At 42.6% G+C, this 20,665-nt stretch overlaps 3 protein-coding genes across 3 annotated transcripts in view; 1 reads left to right on the top strand and 2 right to left on the bottom strand.

Annotated features, from left to right (window-relative positions):
* Positions 1–20,665, bottom strand: part of LOC307125338 (uncharacterized protein) — a 500,360-nt gene that overhangs the window by 255,941 nt on the left and 223,754 nt on the right. The gene's annotated exons all lie outside the window — the stretch shown is intronic.
* The window catches only part of LOC307122960 (uncharacterized protein), a gene marked incomplete at both ends in the record, with an annotated part of 765,959 nt that overhangs the window by 243,155 nt on the left and 502,139 nt on the right, over positions 1–20,665 (top strand). The gene's annotated exons all lie outside the window — the stretch shown is intronic.
* LOC307135766 (interferon-induced very large GTPase 1-like) lies at positions 1,332–15,169 on the bottom strand (the record flags this gene model as incomplete). Its single annotated transcript, XM_079832412.1, has 4 exons — positions 1,332–6,074; positions 12,151–12,209; positions 12,344–12,444; positions 14,949–15,169. The coding sequence occupies 4 exons, from the start codon at positions 15,167–15,169 to the stop codon at positions 1,332–1,334; spliced, it is 5,124 nt and encodes a 1,707-aa protein (XP_079688538.1).

The raw sequence follows: 20,665 nt of genomic DNA on the forward strand, positions 1-20,665 counted from the left end.
CAAGTGTGTATCCCCGCTCGGGATGTAGCGTGAGCAGGGAGGAACACACTGTCTGTAACGCTGTTCGCTCGTCATACTTTTTTTCTCTTGTATCAATGTGGTGAATAGTGCAAACGTAACAAAACAGTCTGAACTCAGACACAACACAAAGACACTTGGACAGAATAACACAGAGCGCTTGTTGAAGGCAACAGAAGCTAACGGCGTGTGTTTGCCGGTGTGCTTTATAGCTTCCGGGTCTATGACGTCACCCGCCTATGACGTTCCGTCTCTCTATTGGACTGATGACATACGTGCTTCACGACGCAATCACGCAGGGGCGTTCCCAAAGCGGTGACGCAGCTCGAGTTCCCTTGAAGGGGAACATGTAATTTTAAGGTCAATGTTTTGGCTGTAAGTCAATAATGGTGGCCTTTGTTGGTAGGAAATAGTAAGATGGCCGCTGGAACACGTCCGGTGGCTTCAGAACGTCCTGAGCAATCCAGTCATTTATATACAGTAGATCAGTGGCTGAATTGCATTCCTTGCATAATTGATACTGCTGAACATATTTTAATTACATACACAAATGCTGTTATACCAATCAAATGAAATCAGTATCAACAAGATCCATCTTGACTTCATCACATTACACTGCAATTATAATTGCCTAAATAATGTTATGACAATGACAAAAACATGTTTCAAAATATGTGTTCTGCAGAAGAAAGTCAGTCAAACAGGTTTAGGTGAATTAATTATTGTTTATTTCTTAACAGTTGTTTCATGTCTATGCATTAAGACTACAATGTTTAATGCTTTAGCTACAGTAAATCATTCAAATGTTTCAGTTTCATCTCATTTATTGTTAATCATGTACAGTATAATATTAATTCTGTTATTCAATTTACTTGCCCATTATTGGCATTTTTTGTTTTTGGCATTTGTGTTTTGATCATTTACAAGTGAAATCTACTACAGCTCAGACTGCTCCCAACATTACACCACAAAACGTTAATGTTGATTTTTAAAGTATTCAAACAGAATTACATAAAGTAAATAAAAACATACAAAGTTTTGGAGTAATTAGTTCTATAATAATACTAAATTATTCTTTTTTGTCATGCTCCATTTTTTTAATGTTTATAATCTTTATTTTAATGATTTTTATTGTGTTAAGTGAATGATGGGAGAAACAGACCTTTTTCTCCAAAACCAATAAAAATGTTTTCATGTACATTATATATTAAATTTAATCTAAAAACCCTTAAATGCTGTAAAATATAAATATAGTCTGAATGTTGGCTAATTAGACAATTTAGAGACAACTATAACTCTTCATTTCACATGTATTAAAAATTATCTAAACTCTCAAGAGCTTCCTCTTTTGAGTAATATCTCCATCCCTCTGGAATCTCACCACTCCCCTCAAATGTTTTCTTGTAGTGTTCTTCCAGATCTTTCTGGAATCTGCACACAAACCACTTCCAGTAGGGCAGCTCAGAGAGGTCGGAGGTGATGCTCCATTTGGCATAAACTCCTCCTGCTCTTCTGTAATCTCTGCAGAGGAGTGTATAATTAAAGGCATTGGGATAAAACATTAGAGTGCTGCTTGCTACTGCTGTTGTACAGATTCGTACAGACAAGTTTGTTGTACCATCATAGTATGCCCCGTTTATTCCATTAACACGATGGAAAGGAACGCTGTGATCTCCATCATGGTTTTCTATGGTGTTGGTGCAGATGGCTCCACAGAACGGACACTGAACCCAACAGCACTGACAGAAGTGGTCAATCAGAAGCTCATCTGGCCTGAACTTAAGGTCCAGTTTTTTGTCAAATGTCTCTGTGTTAAGTCTATCGCTGATATCAGACATAATAGCAGGAAGTTCTTGTTTTATCACATCTTCTAGGAGGTTGAAATCATCAACATCATCATGTTTTACTCCACTGAGGTCTTTTTCAGAGAAGATCAGCTCATCTGAGAGCCGCTGTGTGAAACTCTTCAGCCACAAACCAACATCTCCTCTATTCTCTTGAACATGTTCAGTAGATGCATGAGCTGCTTTCATGATCTTCTGCTGCAGGAGTTTAATGTTCTCCTTCATCTTGGGTAAAACACTGACACTGAACTTATCAGTGATGTACTGACTGACTTCATCTCTGATGAAACTCTTGAAGTGATCCTTGGGTTTATGAATGTAGTTAATGTATTTGCCAAAATCTTTCTCTTCTGCCAGTGTCTTCAGGATGTGTTTCTCCAGTTTTGATCTGTTTCCATTCAGTGATTCACAATTTGTTCTCATTTCAGCTGCCAGATCTCTGGCCGTCTTCTTGTAGACGCTCTGCTCAATGGGCTCTTTCAGTTTCTGACACATGATCTCACCAAAAATGGCAGCTGATGCGGCTCCATTGAGATGTTTTTTAAAAATACTATAGTACTCTTCTCTCTTCTTCTCTACATATATTACAGGATCATTGGCTTCCTTGAACAGTCTGTGTTGGTCAGTGATCGTCTTGTTTGCTCTCTCATAGATGGAAAGGACCAAATCCCTGAAGAATTCATTCTTAAACACATATTGCACTGATCCTTCCTCATGTTGCATTACTCTAGCCTTGATGTAATCTATGAGTTTTTGAATGCAGCTGATGTTGTAGCCCATCTTTGAAATGTTAAATGACTGAATTATTGTGTCTGTCTGCTGAGCAACATCTTTGACTAATGCTCTTATTTGGGTTTCATCCTCTTTAGATAGAATGCAACCAAACTTCTTCTGAGCTGATCTGATGGCATTTGTCAAAACTCCTGTAACTCCACTGGATTTCTTTATCTTTACGTAATCTGAATAATTCGGCACAGTAAAGATATCCTTCCTCTCCCTCCTGTGGTCTACAGAAACACTTCCATGGGTGTCACGAAGAAGCTCTCTCACATCTCTCTTTATATTAATGTCTTTGATTGGAGGAGTGGCTGAGATGATCTTCGTCACACTCTGTTTCCAAAACAAATCAAACTCTTTCTTCAGTGTTTCTTCATCATTTGCTTTGTCTTTGAGTTTTAAGGCAAGTTCTTTGCTCTTTTCAAAGAGTGTGTTTTCATGATTTGTCCTCTGAGCATCAATCTCTTTCTTCAGGTCTCGCTGCTGAAGAATCTCATTCAATTTCCTCTTTGTTTCTCTCACAATGTTTTCCTGAAGCTCCTTGATTTTGAGTTCAAAAGATGTTTTCCACTGAATCATTATATCTTTATCTTTGTCTTTCTCAAAGAATTCAGACATTGATTTCTCCACCTCATCACTTGTCTTCTTCAGTTCTCTTTGAAGATCAGTTTCCTCAACCTCATGAATTGTTTCATTTTCTATTTGGTTGTGTAGTTTGTTCTCAGTTTCCATCATGGCACTGCGAAGACTCCAGGTCCACTTGCTGTATTCAGTCTCCAGTTTCCTGTAGGCTGAAATCTCCAGAGAATTTCTGAAGCTGAAGACAAATTGTTCCTTCAGTAAAGCTTCCCAGAGATCTTTAATACGGTCTTTTAAGTCTTTCAGAATCATTCCATGTGATTTTGAGGTATAAGTTTGAATTGATTTCTTTAGCTCTTGTACATTTTCGCAGTAATTTGGGTTTGGTGGGGCCATCGGTGGACTGCCCTCCCAGAGCTGAGCGAAATACTTCACATCATTCTGAACATCAAATTTAATAACATCACTGAAACATTCAGCATCACTGTCTTCCTCTTTAGCAGCGAGTTTTGTCATCTCATCCAGTGTCTTCTGCAGTCGTCTCTTTCCCTCCATGTTTTTCTCTCCAGCTGTGACGTCTGAAACGTTCTGATGCACAAACACACAGCTGGGATACAGTCGGACCTCCTTCATCCTCATGAAGGCCTGAACAACAATCTGAAGAATGTCCTGCATCTCAGATGGGTTTTCTCCAAATATGTTGATCATGGTTAGATTTCCAAGACCAACAACAAATGTGGCCAATTCATTGTCATGATGTCTTGTTGATCTTCCGGCCAGTTCTAGAGCACGAAGACCTTCAGTATCGACAACCAGAATATAGTCAAAGTTCATCTGTGTTTTCATCTCGTCTGACACTTTGACCAGCTGCATGAAAGCTCCTCTGGTGCACCTGCCAGAACTGACGGCAAACTGGAGTCCAAACATGGCATTGAGCATGGTGGATTTCCCAGAGCTCTGAATCCCTAAAACTGACAGCACAAAGACTCTCTGGTCTCCCAGTTTCTGGATGAGTTGATCTAGAACAGCAGAGATCCAGATCACAGGAACATGAGCAGCATCTCCATCCATCAGCTCCAGTGGAAATCCAGAGATCATCATGTCTGCTCCAAGACTCGGGAGAGAAGAGAAGTGACACTGCAGGTCTTTCTTGTTCTTCTTCGCAAATGAACAGGATTCATGGATCTGACCGATCTCTCTCACGATGTGCTCCAAACCAAAGGATGCAGCTTGAAGATCCTCAGATATTGTTTCAAGTTCTGCTTGTTCAGTCTTGAGTTGCTCAGATTTATCATGATTCTCTTTCTGTTTTACAACTCTTGACCACTTTTCATTATACTTTTGGAGTAGAGCAGAAAAGTCAGTTGAGATATAGTCATCAAGAAGGATTCCAAGATATTTCAGAAAAAACATCTTCTCATGTTCATCGTCTGAGTTCATTTCTTGAATAAAGAGCCTAATAAACTCACAAATGTCAGATTTATGCTGCTGTTCACGGATTTTATTAATCTCTGTTCGTTTTCTACTGATGTCCATTTCTGTCTCATCTCCTTGAGGTCGATGTAGTTCTTTGTTCTTCTGACTCCACTGACGCCACAATTTCCCTTGACAGGGCAGAAATGATTCTTTGATTTCTGTCAGATCTTTATTCTCCAGTAAACTCATCATCTTCTGTGCTGCTTCTCTTCCTCTCCTGCACTCATCATCATCTTCCTCATCTACTCTGATGTCTGAGTGTTTGGACACGTCTTCAAGTCTGAAAGTGGAAGATGATTCTTGGAGACAATCATTTATAGCTCTTCTGAGTTCTTCAGATACATCTGACTGATTTCTGTCCTTCAGACCGATTTGGAATTTCCCTTTCTTCATCTTCCTTAAAGTAGATTCATCTTCCGTAAAGAGACAAATAAGCGGCGTTGTAATTCTGAACAGGTTCTGGATCTTTTCTGCACTTCTGTCCTTTTTCTGAAGTCGTGGTAGAAGAACAACATTGACTGAGGCCATTTCAGTGAGGATCTCCAGCTGTTTCTCATGGTCTCCTGCATCTCCGTGTAGATTACAGAACGCAACGCAGTCAGTGAATTTATCCGTGTTTTTCCCAGAGGGGCAGAACCAGGCGATCTCCACCACTCCGTCCATCAGGACTCTGGTTCTGCTGCTGCCTGGGCAGTTCCTGTGGAAGAACGTGTTGTGTTTCTCATTGATCAGACTGTTCATCAGCTGAGACTTGGATGAAGACACAGAGCCAAACCTGAAGAAAAACACCATTGGAGTTTCTGCCGTATAGACTGGCTCGGTTTGACTGATGATTTCACCATTGCTGTTTTTCTTCCAGCTCTTGTTGATTTGTCTGAATGTCCAGAGAGGAAACTCAATCTGTTGTGTGAATGGGTCAGGAACAAGCAGAGGCAGAGCGTACTGACACTGGGACAGTTTAGTGACCATCAGCTGCTTCAGGAAACCATCAGCACAATGAAACACGGCCATCTGAACATCCATCGGGTGGATTCGCTCAGATTGACTTGCTGCTTCATTAGAGAAAGATATTGCTTCAAATATATCACTACTGTCTTCAGATAGGTCAGAGTCTCCTTGTTTTGTATGATCCTGTTCATTGATATTAACATGAATGTATCTTGCTCTGTAGTTCATCATCAGTAGTTTTTGAATAAAACTCAAAACCAGCTCTTTTTCATCACAGGATTCATGGGACTGTAATGAATGTTCAGTTATCTGAAGAATGTCTCCAGCTCTTAGTTTATCGTTCCTGTGAAGATGAAGTCTGTGAAATAGATGCTCTATGTTTTCTCTTTCAGTCTTTTGCTGCTGTAGGTGTTGTCCAATGTCATTTTCTCTCTGTTTAACAGACACAATAATAATATTTATTTTATTCAGTTCCATCCTCATGGAATCACATTCAGTATTGATTTGATTGTGTCATTGCTTTCTTAAGTTTATCTTAAACCTAGCCTTATTAGCAGATGGTTTCATTTCTGTCTGTGTTAGTTTTCTTTCTCTTTCAGGATTGTTATGACATTAAAATAATATAGATTTACTACTTCAATACCCCATTTTACTGCTGCTATAATTTTTTTTTACTAGAGATATAACCCACTTTACTGTATCTGTTGCCCACTGTATTGTATTTTTTTACCTTTTGTAATTGTGGTCTGGCTATTGCTACTATTGCAGCTTCTGCTACTGCATCAACTCCTGTTGTTCCTGCCTTATTTACTACTACCGCAACTACTGCAACTGTCAGTGCTAGGGATGTCACAAGTACTGGTACTTTGGTACCAAGTCGGTACTGAAATTATAAAAATGTGACGATACCAGCATTTCTGTAGTACAGACTCCCGAGGTACCCGCAGCTGCGCTCAGTCGCTTCCGTGTTTATCTAAAGTGCAGGGTTCCAGACTGTAGCCGAATATATACTAGTGTCTGTGCAATAAACTGCAAAATACTATTTAAATATTACTCCTGCATGTTCTGCGTCTCTGTGTGAATGAAGTCGGGCGCACACACACACACACACCCACACACACACCCCTACACACCCACCCCTCTGCGGTGTGTCACTAAATGAGGACACAAACGCATAAACTGTCACTTCATGAGAATTTACCGTTTCATTTGAGAACAATGTCATATCATGAACACAGACACTCAAAGGTCTTCACGTCAAAATAAAAGTTTGGGTTAAAAAATGAAATTGACAGAATATATTGGGCTACTGTTGTAGTCTACTGTAGATTTATCTATGTCTCTGTAATAATAAGTCTCTAATAATAATAATAATAATAATAATAATAAATATAGCTGCAAGCAGCAATACCGGGGCCAAGCGCAAAGAAGAAGACAAGACATGCCAAAAATGCTGGCAATGTCAGATCAACTGCAGCAATGAGCAATTAAAGACCTATTAAGGTAACTTTAGGCAAAATAGCTGTAAAATGATAAATAGAGTCAATAATAATGATTTAATGATTTATCACTTTCAACCAATAGGTGGCACAGTTACGAAATTGATGTGGTGTGGTCAGAATAAGGGAACAATGACACATGCAAAGTTTGATGCCAATATGTCAAAGCATTGCAGAGATACAACCTCAAGAGTCATTTTGGCATCATGGCTCAACTTCGCCACTGCAGTTTAAAAAACTGTTTCATCTGTCGACGCAAAATCCCTAACATTTTGTCGGCACAGTCTGAAGATGATATGATTTCATTTTGTTGGAAATCAGACAAACGGTCTAGGACGAGTTAAAAAAAGTAGGTTCTTAGCAAATAACAAGATGGAAGACAAGAAGGTTTGCCAAATATGGCAAAATGGGTATCCATGTTCTCGCCCTGAGCCAAGGAATGTATTATGACCAGTTTCATTAAACTAGGCTAATTAAATCAAAAGTTATTAGCATTTTTGTAATGTTGTCATAACTTTTGACCACAAGGTGGCGCTGCCCCGAAACTTTTTGAATACCTTCAAGGTATGGTGCCGAAGACAGACACTGAGTTTCATAACGATACACTTATGCATTCGTAAAATGTAGCATTTTTTGAAAAAATTCAAAATGGCTGACGGTCAAAATAGCTGATATGATAAAATTGAATATCAGACGACTCTGCATGTCGTCTTGAATCTAACGAGACCACTTTTATCATTTTTGGGCAAACGGTTCAAAAGTTATAAGCAAAAACAGCTATTTTTTTGTATCTTCGGACCAGTAGGTGGCGCTACACTGAAACACTGCATGTTATCTCAAGTCATGCTTGTGATGACATGTACCCAGTTTGGTTTGAACATGATAAAGCATTGCGGAGATATAGCCTTAAGTGTGTTTTTACAACCGCTACATAAAATTTGTTTGCACATTTATCGAAAACGATTTGATGAATCAACTTGATTTGTAAGATTTTTAGTCAGCATCATCTGAAGATGATCTGGTTAAATTTTCGTGCAAATTGGACTAAACGTCTAGGACGAGTTCGCAAAAGTAGGTTTTTAGCAAATAACAAGATGGAGGAGAAGAAAGTTTGCCAAATATGGCAAAATTGGTATCTATGTGCTCGGCATGAGCCAATGAGTGTATTATGACCAGTTTCAATAAACTAGGCTAATTTAATCAAAAGTTATTAGCATTTTTGTCAAGTTTGTTATAATATTTGACCACAAGGTGGCACTGCCCCAAAACTTTTTGAGTACCTTCAGAGCATGGCGTGGAAGTCACATACCGAGTTTAGTAACAATACACTAATGCATTTGTAAAATATAGCATTTTTTGACAAAATTAAAAATTGCCGACAGCCAAAATGGCCGATATGGTAAAATTCTCGGCATGCCGTCTTGAATCTAACGAGGCCCCTTTTATGATTTTTGGACAAACGGTTCAGCAAAGAAAAGCTAAAATAGCCATTTTTCGTATCTCCAGACCAGTAGGTGGCACTGCGCCGAAACGCTGCATGTAGCCTCAGGTCATGCTTGTGATGACATGTACCAAGTTTGGTTTGAACACGATAAAGCGTTGCGGAGATATTGCCTTAAGTGTGTTTTTGCAAACGTTATGTAAAATTTGTTCGCGCGTTTATCGAAAACGATTAGACGAATCAACTTGATTTGTAAGATTTTTTGTCAATATTGTCTGAAAATGATCTGGTTCAATTCTCGTGCAAATCGGATGAACCGTCTAGGACGAGTTCGCAAAAGTAGGTTTTTTGGTTAATTGAAAATGGCGGGGAAATATCCAAGACGGAAAATTACATCATAGGGTGCAATCGAATTGGCATGAGCTCAGAAATTAGAGGAAAAAAGAATTTCGTTTCTAGCCCTTACGGTTCAAAAGTTCTTAGCATAAACATGAGTACACATTTGGACAGGTGGTGGCGCTAGAGGGATTGAGATAGAGACACCAAAATCGCCATGGTGACATACCAGACCGTCCTCTATTAGTGTGCCAAATTTCACAACTTTTTACCATACGGTTCTATGGGCTGCCATAGACTCCCATGGCGGAAGAAAAAAAGACGGGAACGGTTTCAATAGGTGCCTTCGCACCTTCGGTGCTTGGCCCCTAATAAAAAGGGCATAAAAAGGGTCTAAAAAGGCCTATAAAAAAAAGACTATAGGGTCTGAGCACTTGATTTTTGAGCTGCTGGTGGCAAAAACTTTATCAAGCCTGGTGACATGTGCATCGGAGAGGTCAAAGGTCAATTTTTGCATTTTCAGCTCATTTATCATGGAAAAGTGGTGTTTTTTTTTTACCTTTTAAACTGGTATGCCTCTACTGATGGCCCGATCTCCGTTAAAGTTTGCACGCGTCTTTACAATAATGCGGCGCACATGCTCAGCCGATTTGGTGAAGTTCTGCGCAGAGAAGGCAATTTTTAGTCAATTAAATGTCAGTTTGCATAGGATAATATAGAGCATTTTTTTCACCTTTATAACAGTTAAAGCGCCACGGCGGCCATAAAAGTCTGCAAGCCTCTTTAGGGTCATGTGACGCATGCGCATGCGTGATTTCGTGAAGCTGTATGCAAATCAGGCAGGAAAAGGGCCGCTTTCAGGCATTTAATGGGATTTTCCATAGAAATACATCATTGTGACCCCTTTTTAACCGTTATAGCGACACCAAGTGGCCAATCGCCACGTCCTTTTTCATGCGGCCACAGAACGAGCTCTTACATATGCGTGCTGAGTTTGGTGAAAATACCTCGTTTCGTTCACGAGTTATAGCCAATTTAGTAAAAGTGGCTCCTCCCCCTTCCAACGTTTTGGCGGCCCTTAGGGACCGTGAACCCAAATTTACACTTTTTTTTTATAACCTTTGACAAGCAGACTCCAGAGAATCTCGCTGCGCTGGTTTGGTTCCGGTCCGGCCAATAACATAGGACTAGTTCGCAAAAGTAGGTGTTTGCAAAAAATCCCAAATAGCCGAAATTTTTCCCACTCTGACGAGCAAATCTGGGGCATGCATTTTGTCCGCCTTGAGCCAAGGATTCCAGCGATACAAGGCACTCGAGGCTACGCCTTACGGTTGAGGAGTTATGAGCCGTTTCGTACCTTTGATCGCCGTTTCGTACTTTTGATCGCTGTAGCGCCCCCTTCAGGCCGATCGGGGCGGGCTTCGGTGGCGTCAGTAGTCGTTGTGAGTACTACCAGCCCTGCAAGTTTCAAGTCTCTACGACTTACGGTTTGGTCTGCCCGATCAGTTTTAGCTGGAGAATGATGCATCATGGGAAAATTAACAGTTACAATAGGGTTTCAGCCTGACACCTGACTTTGATTGGATTTTACTACCCCTTACTATCAATGTTTTGACATTTGGGCTCGCAGTTGTGCCTAACGACCTATGTTTCCGAACTTCTGACGCTGGTTTCGTCTCGATCGGACTAGCGGTTTCGAAGATATCGGCAAAAAAGTTTTAAGCGCTAAATTACAACGGTGCACAAACCATACGGCAAAACCTGGCAAGTGTGGTATCGTTGGACTCGGCAACGATTCAGGAGTCTAAGGAGATGGGTCTCGTGAAAATAAGTCAACCACACCCAAAGTTCTGAGCATTTTTTACAAAAAATCTCCACTAGGTGGCGCTGTTTCGAAACTTGTCAGGCTACTTTGGGGTATCGTGGTGATGACCCATACCGAGTTTCGTAACAATCCGTTCATGCGTTGATAAAATACAGCATTTTAGCACATAATTCAAGATGGCCGACAGCCAAAATGGCCGATATGGTAAAATTGGATATCCGTCGACTCGGCACGATGTCCCGAATCTAACGAGGCCCCTTTTATGATATTTGGACAAACGGTTCAGCAAAGAAAAGCTAAAATAGCCATTTTTCGTATCTCCAGACCAGTAGGTGGCACTGCGCCGAAACGCTGCATGTAGCCTCAGGTCATGCTTGTGATGACATGTACGAAGTTTGGTTTGAACACGATAAAGCGTTGCGGAGATATTGCCTTAAGTGTGTTTTTGCAAAAGTTATGTAAAATTTGTTCGCGCGTTTATCGAAAACGATTAGACGAATCAACTTGATTTGTAAGAATTTTAGTCAATATTGTCTGAAGATGATCTGGTTCAATTCTCGTGCAAATCGGATGAACCGTCTAGGACGAGTTCGCAAAAGTAGGTTTTTTGGTTAATTGAAAATGGCGGGGAAATATCCAAGACGGAAAATGCCGACATAGGGTGCAATCGAATTGGCATGAGCTCAGAAATTAGAGGAAAAAAGAATTTCGTTTCTAGCCCTTACGGTTCAAAAGTTATTAGCATAAACATGAGTACACATTTGGACAGGTGGTGGCGCTAGAGGGATTGAGATAGAGACACCAAAATCGCCATGGTAACATACCAGCCCGTCCTCTATTAGTGTGCCAAATTTCACAACTTTTTACCATACGGTTCTATGGGCTGCCATAGACTCCCATGGCGGAAGAAAAAAAGACGGGAACGGTTTCAATAGGTGCCTTCGCACCTTCGGTGCTTGGCCCCTAATAATAAGAACGGGAACGGTTTCAATAGGTGCCTTCGCACCTTCGGTGCTTGGCCCCTAATAATAATAAGAACGGGAATGGTTTCAATAGGTGCCTTCGCACCTTCGGTGCTAATAATGCCTAGATGGTTAATTAAATTTTTTATAAACAATGTTTACTTTTAAACAGCATACAGCCTTTAAATGTTTGTATTATTTACTTATGATTCATAAATAATAAACTTAATACATTTAATAAAAACAATTAAAATAGTTAAATAAAATAAAATAAAAAAAACATTTAGCTGTGGTACCGAAATTGGTACCGAGTACCATAAATTTGTATGGTATTGGTACCGACTACTGGAATTTTGGTACCGTGACATCCCTAGGCTATTATTACTGTGGATTTTAATGCTGTTTGTTTCCATGTTTTTGCAGATAGTGGTGATTGTTGACTTGCCCTTTCTTCTCCTGCTTCTGCATTTTCAGATGCTGCCACAGCTGATTCTGCTCCTGCACCTGCAACAGTTAAAAGAATAAGAACTTATTTCATCATAGAAAAAATATATTAAAATATGCTCACATTTTAATGTATAAGATGTTGATGTTTTCCCAATGTAAATTGCTGTTCTTACAGATCAATGTTAAATTACCATTATATGATGACTCTGGTCTTCTCATATTCACATCAGTACTCAGCTCCTTGTCAAGTGTACATCTCTTCCTGCCATCCATTTTCCCCAAACCATTTATCCTACCTGAAAGAGACAATGTTTCAATATATGAAATCTAATTATTTATTAGTTTATCTATTTTTTTCTCAGCATAAACAGCTTGAATATTTTTAACATGGTTTATTTCGTAACGGTTTCATTAAGACAAGTCAAGTTACCTTTATTTATATAGTGCTTTATGCAATACAGATTGTTTCAAAAGCAGCTTTACAGTGCACTCAAAAACGTTGGACTCTTCATAGGGACCATCTCTAAAGTTACATATGGCATTGCTATACACGTTTCTAACTTCAATAGCATTTGAAGAGAATGACTAAAGCCATAAAACCTAAACTGTAAAGTGTTCTGAGAAGGGTCTGCTGGCATTATACAGTACAGAGCGGCCTCTAGAGTCAAATAACGCAGTACTTGTTCCTTAACTGAGGTTACGTTAGTAACCGAGTACGTTCCCTTGCGATAATACACAAGTACTGCTTCGTTCGTCTTATTAAGCCTAATAAGACAAGCCGCTACGGGGACAGTACAACCACGCTGTGCTATGTAGGGGGACGACCAAATAAGATTGTGGAGCACTTGAAAAAGGGCTCGAACAGACACTCAAGATTATATAGCCCAAAGGGATACAGAATACTTAACCCTCTATGGTGTTGCCTCCAGGCAACATAGTCTGTTTTAGTTTATTTTTAATAAAATGAACACCAATTTATTGTTCAAATACTAATCAATGAAAGTGCAAAAAAGTGGTCACATGACCCACAGGGGTCCATTTTTGTGTCCACATTTGCACAGGTCACATGGCTCCATATTTTCTCGAATGAAACGTGAATTTTTCACTCATTTACATCCAGTTAATCACCCACAAAAAATATGACTCACCTTCACTGGTAAGTTAAGACGTTTTTTCAAGAATTGTATATTATATATCATCAAATTTTTTAGAGTAAATAACAAAAACTTGTGTGTTGCCTCAAGACAACATTGTGCCATAATGGAATCGCATAAGGCCATACCAGACACACTAGGTTGGATACAAATATAGTATATTCGGAAGGAAAAGAGTTAGAATTCTCAAAATATATTTGCATTTTTGCATAATTTTGTAATCTTATATTCACATATAAGAATAGTAATGCACATACTATAACTGCACATATTATGATCTGCACATTTTCTATAGCACTTTAAAAAATGTGTAAAACGCAACTGAAGTTGATGAGGGTGAGGTGTCATGTGATGAGGAAGATGAGGTGATAGTGACAATCCAGCAGGGAGAGAGTGACAGTAAGGGTGAGATTGAAGATGGAAATGAGGATGAAGATGAATATGATAACTTGATGTGATAGTTTGGTAATACTTGTGTTCCACGATGGTACAATGTTGCCTGAGAGCAACAGCTGAATTTGAAATGTTACTTTTTATTAAATATGAAATTTGTAATATATTATAAACTGGATAAATGTGTTCTCTTTCATAGGTTCACTCGACGCTGCGTCACTTTAATGACGTAATGGGACGCCTTCTGGGTGTGCCGATTGTCTGAAGCCCTTATAGAATCACGCCAATTGATTGGCTGATGGCGCGCACGTCGCCCCACTTGACGTAGTCACCTATATTAGCGTGCGCGCGCCATCTGCTCCTCAGATTTCTCTGCCTTCACGAAGCGGCTATTTCATGCCCTTCGGTTTCGGTTTTTCTGGCCCAAATATCTTGGATTTCATTCGACTTTATCACCAGCACTTCAGCAACTGCGGATAGTGGAACATTGTTTGGGGTTTTCACACGCGCGCGAGGCGGCTGAGGGGTTTTCAAAATGCTAATTTTGTGTTAATCTCCTTCTCAAAACCCTCCGCTCGAGGCTCGCGGTTTTTGTGAAGGAGTCATCCGTTTTTCCCCGTCGCGCTCCCGAGACCGCGCAGGCCTCTCTTGGATCCGCGACCTGGGGTTCGGATATATAGCTCGAGGAGTGGAGTGCCAGCAGACGGGCCTCGCCCTTTCTCTCCCTCACTCCCCCAAGCACGTGCGCGGGACTCCGCCCATCGAGTTTTTCACACGACTATTTGTGTCCCAACCCGGAGGCACGCGACGCGGTTTCCTTCGGACTGGATGATGATGTCGTGTTTACCGCAGCGTCCGACTCTGAGGATTTCGGGCCTTTTTGTAATGACGACGCTCTCCCGCCTAGCGGCCAGGAAGCGCGGCGTTCAGCGACATGCGCGGAGCTCGTCGACGTACTTTCGCGCGCTACGGTTTGACACCGGAAGCAGTTAAGGGGCTGCGCTAAGCCGTGGATTTGGCTTTGAGCCACGAAGCACAGCTCGCGCCATAGGACGTTCAATGGCGGCGGCAGAGCGCCACCTGTGGCTCAACCTAAAACACGGAAATCCGTGATAGAAAAAGGTTTTCCTACTGGACGCTCCGATTTCGCAGTCTGGGTTGTTTGGGGAGGCGGTCAACACTGTGGTTGAGAAGTTAAAAAAAAAAAAAAAAAATATATATATATATATATATTAGATCCGCCTCTCACCAGCTCTCCTTATCCGGCTCTGTTACTTTCGCCGCCAGCGCGCTTCGAAGTACAGAACTGGCCAGACCCTCGCCTTTTTCCGGCGCTGAAAGAAGGAGACGCCTTTTGCTTTCTCCCCTCACGTTTGATTGACTCACCATCCGCCGCTCGTTCAGATGGAGACACATTCGGTCTTTTCCGGGAAACAGAGCGACCCAGTCTTCCCACTCTGGCTGTGACATCTCCCACTCCGCGCCAGGACGCCACGTGCTCCCCTTCGCGGATGGCCACGCCTTCCTTAGAGGTTTAGCTCGACACCCATCTCAGGTATGTCCACCGCACCTCAACACCCCACTCCCTCTGTCACATTTCTCCCACGTGTGGAAGCTTCTGCCAGGGATATCATCCTGGGTCCTCCGCACAATTCAGTACGATTACACACCCCAGTTTTATCGCAACCCCCCCCTCGCTTTGACGGGGTCATTCAAAGTGTAGTAAACAGCGCCTCAGAGGCTTCTGTGCTACAACAAGAACTTATTTCTCCTCAAGGGGGCGATAGAGGAGCTTACATTAGCAGAAGAGAAATGTGGCTTCTTCAGCCGCTATTTCCTGGTTCCGAAGAAGGACGGCAGATTGCGTCCCATTTTGGACCTTCGTCGTCTGAACTTCGCCCTCTACAGAGGGAAGTTCAAGATGCTAACACTCTATTTTGTCACAGATACATGCGGAGGACTGGTTCGTTACGATAGACCTGAAAGATGCATACTTCCATATTCAGGTCGTCATACGACACGGGAAGTTTCTCAGATTTGCCTTCGAGGGGCGGGCTTAGCAATACAAAGTCCTTCCCTTCGGCCTCGCCCTGGCACCGAGGATATTCACGAAGTGTATGGATGCTGCTCTGGCCCCGCTGAGGCTCCAGGGCATCCGTATTCTCAATTACCTGGATGATTGGCTCATTCTGGCCCACTCCAGGAAGTTGGTGACTCACCACAGAGATGTCGTTCTTCAGCACGTTCAGTCTCTTGGTTTGAGAGTGAACACCGACAGGAGTGTTCTCACCCCAAATCAGCAGACCACCTTCTTAGGAGTTCATCTGGATTCCGTTCCAATGCAGGCCCGCTTGGCCCCTGCTCGGTTTTCCAGTATTGTAACATGTTTGGCCCGCTTCAGGCTCGGCCATCATGTTTTCTGTGAGTACATGTCGCAGGCTCCTGAATCTCATGGCCGCAGCTTCCCCGGTGCTCCCCTGGGACTGCTCCACATGAGACCCTTCCTTTGGTGGATGAAACGCTCAAGGGCTCGGTCAACAGGATCGGCCCTTCGCCTATTGAAGGTGTCACGCGGCTGCTTCCGTGCCCTATCAGTATGGTGGGACCCTATCTTTCTTCGGAAGAGGGTCAGTATGGGGGCTGTTTACCGTCGCCAAATGGTCACGACGGACACCTCTCTAACCGGCTGGGGTGCGGTATTCAAGGGCAGACCGGCATGCAGGGTCTGGAAAGGGGAAGCTCTCTCTTGGCACATAAACTGCCTAGAGATGAGAGCTGTGTCCCTGGCCCTTCAGCACTTTCTCCCCTCCCTCATGGGACATTATGTCATTGTCAGGACGGACAACATGGCGGTGGTGTCTCATGTGAATCGCCAAGGGGGATCACGGTCGCGCACCCTGGACAGGCATGTGCGCCGTCTCCTCCTGTGGTCTCAGGACAAACTTCTGTCCCTGAGAGCAGTCCATGTACCCGGAGTCTTAAACCTCGCAGCGGTTTACCTGGTCGAGGCAGAAGCTCAGGTCGGGAGAATGGATGCTGAACCCTCAAACTGTATCTCAGATTTGGGAGGTGTTCGGAAAAGCGGAGGTGGACCTTTTTGCCTCGAAGGAGTCGTCCCAGTGCCTACTCTGGTTCTCTCTGAGTTCCCCAGCCTCATTGGGGATAGATGTGTTCGTGCATCCACGGCCCAAACTGAAACCCTATGCGTTCCCGCCCATCATCTGATTCCGGCGGTTCTTTGCAGGGTGAGAGAGAGTGGAGTCAGCCTCCTGCTCTATTCCTCCAAGTGGAGGGTCTTTTGAGTCATGGTGCTCTTCCCATGTGGTGGACCCAGTTAACTGCCTGGTGGGTCCAGTTCTGGAGTTCCTGGAAGAAAAGTTTGCCGCTGGAGCAGCAGCTACCACCCTTCGGGTCTATGTCGCAGCTGTCATGGCCTGTAGGGAGTCGGGCGAAGTCCCGCTAGGCAAACATAGACTGGTTTCATCTTTCATGCGAGGGGTTAGGCGCCTGAGACCAGCACGCTCCCCATGTATTTTCTCTTGGGACCTCTCCGTGGTCCTTGAAGGGCTAACATTGGCTCCATTTGAGCCCTTGGAGTCAGCTCCTGAGCGAATTCTGACTCTCAAGGTTACTCTTTTGTTAGCTCTGTCCTCTTGGAAATGAGTGGGCGATCTACAGGCCCTCTTTGTTAACGGGTCCTGTATGGATTTTGCTCCTGGCCTAGTCAAGGTTACTTTAAGACCTAGGCCGGGTTATGTGCCCAAAGTTTTGTTAATGAAAAATAATTTTGCTCTCAGGTTATCATTCTTCACTCCTTTCACCCCCCCTCCTTTTGACTCGGAGGAAGACGAGAAACTTTTTGCATTTGCTCTGCCCAGTTCGAGCGTTGAAGTGTTATGTTGACCGTTCCGACGGGTGGAGGAAATCTAACCAGCTGTTGGTGTGCTTCGATGCTGCCCGCGGGGGCTTGCCGCTTCGAAGCAAAGGGTTTCCCATTGGGTGACAGAGGCTATTTCCTTAGCTTATGAGGTGCGTGGTTTACCTTCACCTCTTGATATTAGAGCGCATTCTACCAGAGGTGTGGCTTCCTCTCAAGCACTTTTTAGAGGGGCTCTTTTGGAGGATATTTGTGTGGCGGCAGGTTGATCCTCTCCGCACACTTTTGTGAGATTCTATAGTTTGGATCTCGACATGGCTCCGGGTTCGCATGTCCTGTCTGCTTAACCTAGTCATGCAGGTTATCTGGTGTTCTTTGAGCCAGATACGGCAGCGCTTTAGCTTGGCGTGTTTTGTATATCGTTCCCATTACGTCATTAAAGTGACGCAGCGTCGAGTGAACCTATGAAAGAGAACGTCTCAGGTTACTTGCGTAACCTATGTTCTCTGAGTAGGGAACGAGACGCTGCGTACGTTGCCAAGCTCCTTGCGCTGCCGACAGGCCTTCCTTTTCGGCAGAGAAATCTGAGGAGCAGATGGCGCGCGCACGCTAATATAGGTGACTACGTCAAGTGGGGCGACGTGCGCGCCATCAGCCAATCAATTGGCGTGATTCTATAAGGGCTTCAGACAATCGGCACACCCAGAGGGCGTCCCATTACGTCATTAAAGTGACGCAGCGTCTCGTTCCCTACTCAGAGAACATAGGTTACCCAAGTAACCTGAGACGTTTGTTCAGGTGTCTGGTTAAAGAAATTTATGTTTTCAATAAATATATTTATTTTTCTACATGAAAATGTAAAATGTTTCAATTTGTCCATTATGGTATGAGGCAACAAACTTTAAAAAACAACAACAATTGCTATTGTAAAAGTGTCCTATTTTAAGCAGGAAAAACACAACAAATAATTTTTTCCTCATTGAAATCATATTGCGTACCATCGAGGGTTAAGGTAATCCACCAAAACCCATTACTAGGGCCTCGAAGGGGCCTAGTTTATGACATAAATTATATATATATATATATATATATATATATATATATATATATATATATATATATATATATATATATATATATATATATATATATATATATAGGGCAAATCGTAGTTACTCCCAGACTAAGTCGGGGTCATAACAAAAAAACCTGTGAGTGCGGTAGGTTCATGAACCTCCATAATCTTGGAGGTTCATGCAGGGACCTCCAGATTATAAAATCGAACAAATGTGGACGGTGAGGCCTAGCCGACCACCGCACAAATGTCATCAATGGAAACGGCAGAGGACCACGGCCACGAGGAGGCCATACCTCTCGTGGAATGTGCTTTCACACCCAAGGGGCATTGAAGGCCCAAGGAAGAGTAGAGAGCTATAGCATCTACTATCCACCTAGATAGTCTGGGCTTCGTGACCGGAAGACCTTTTGTGCGGCCACCGATGTAGACAAAAAGCTGTTCTGGACAATGCTGTATCATTCCACGTCAGCAAAGCATATATGATTCTGTGTCAGTTAAGCAAACGCATCAGACTGTGGCGAGTGGCACAGATCATCCCACGTGTAATAGTGTCGAGTTTCTGTTACAGAACTTACTGAGAAAATAGCTATCAAACAACTTGGCCTGACAAGCCAGATATAAAAATCGTACAACAAACAAAGGACAATGGTAGGTCGTTCAATAGGACATTTTCCAGGTCATGTACAACAAAAAGTCTTGGTTGTCTGGTTGTGCTAAACGGAATAAAGTTTTCTGTTTCCCGTGCTTGCTTTTCCGTTCTTTAACAGGGGGACGGGGAGATGGCGTGTAGAGTAGCGTAGGTGTGTGTGATTTAAAGCACTTCTCTGAAAAAGCTAAAAAAAAGCTATTAAAGCTCATCTTCGCTGTGCAATGAAAGGTAATATAGCAGCGCAGTTAGATGAGAGCTACAGTGTTGCGAAACCACAATAAGGAAGTGGATAGGCACATTCTATCAAAGATAATTGACTGCATTTTTTTGGGGGGGGCGTTTGAGTTAGCCCTCAGAGGGCATGATGAGACTGAAACCTCAGACAATCCCAGTGTTTTTAGAGGTCTTGTGGATCTTGTTACTTCCCTTGACACTATCATACAGGAACATCTTGAGCACGCCACTGTTTTTAAGGGTACCTCTAAAACCATTCAGAACGATTACTGGACTGCATGATTGATGTAATGCAGGGCCACGTTATAGGTGATCTGAAAAAAAATCAGCTTTTCTGTCTGTGGGTCTACAGTGTGACGAAACCATGGACATATCAACTCACTGCCAACTCGTAGTAGTGTTCCGTTATATTTATCACGTTAACACTGTTTAAGAGCGATTTTTTTTTTTTAGGTTTTGACGGTCACACGAATGCCAAGTCGATCTCTAAGGTCCAATTAGAGCAGTTGCGTGTAGTTTGCTCTCCTGACAGTGAAATTGACAAGGGGAGACTCATTGCAATGGGGCTCATTGGAGCTATAGTGTGTTGAGAGAAGCATATGGAAGAAAGTGCAGGACATTTACCCAAATGCACATTTTGTGCATTGTTATGCACACCAATTAAATTTGATTATGGAGCAAGCTGTGTCCGCATTGCACCTGTCCGATGTTTCTTCTCTGATCTTCTCTGGGCTTTTCATCTTTTTTTCAAGATCTAAAAAGAACTGCAGTTCTGGATGAAATGGTAGGGAAACGTCTACCACGATCATCTCAGACGCGATGGAATTTCAGTAGCCGCGCTGTCAACACCTGACTATGAAAATCAAGCCATTCTACTGGAATGTTTTGAATCTATCCAGGCAGGAGCAGCTTCCAAATCCACAGTACTTATCTTACTGGATTTGTCTGCTGCTTTTGACACAGTTAACCACCAGATCCTCCTGTCAACTCTCATGAAGATGGGCATCTCAGGAACTGCTCTCCAGTGGTTCAAGTCTTACCTCTCAGGTAGGTCCTTCAGGGTGTCATGGAGAGGTGAAGTGTCTAAGTCACATCATCTAGCTACTGGAGTTCCCCAGGGCTCAGTGC

Source organism: Gobio gobio (genome assembly GCF_949357685.1).
Source record: "Gobio gobio genome assembly, chromosome: 1".
Classification (NCBI taxonomy): domain Eukaryota; kingdom Metazoa; phylum Chordata; class Actinopteri; order Cypriniformes; family Gobionidae; genus Gobio; species Gobio gobio.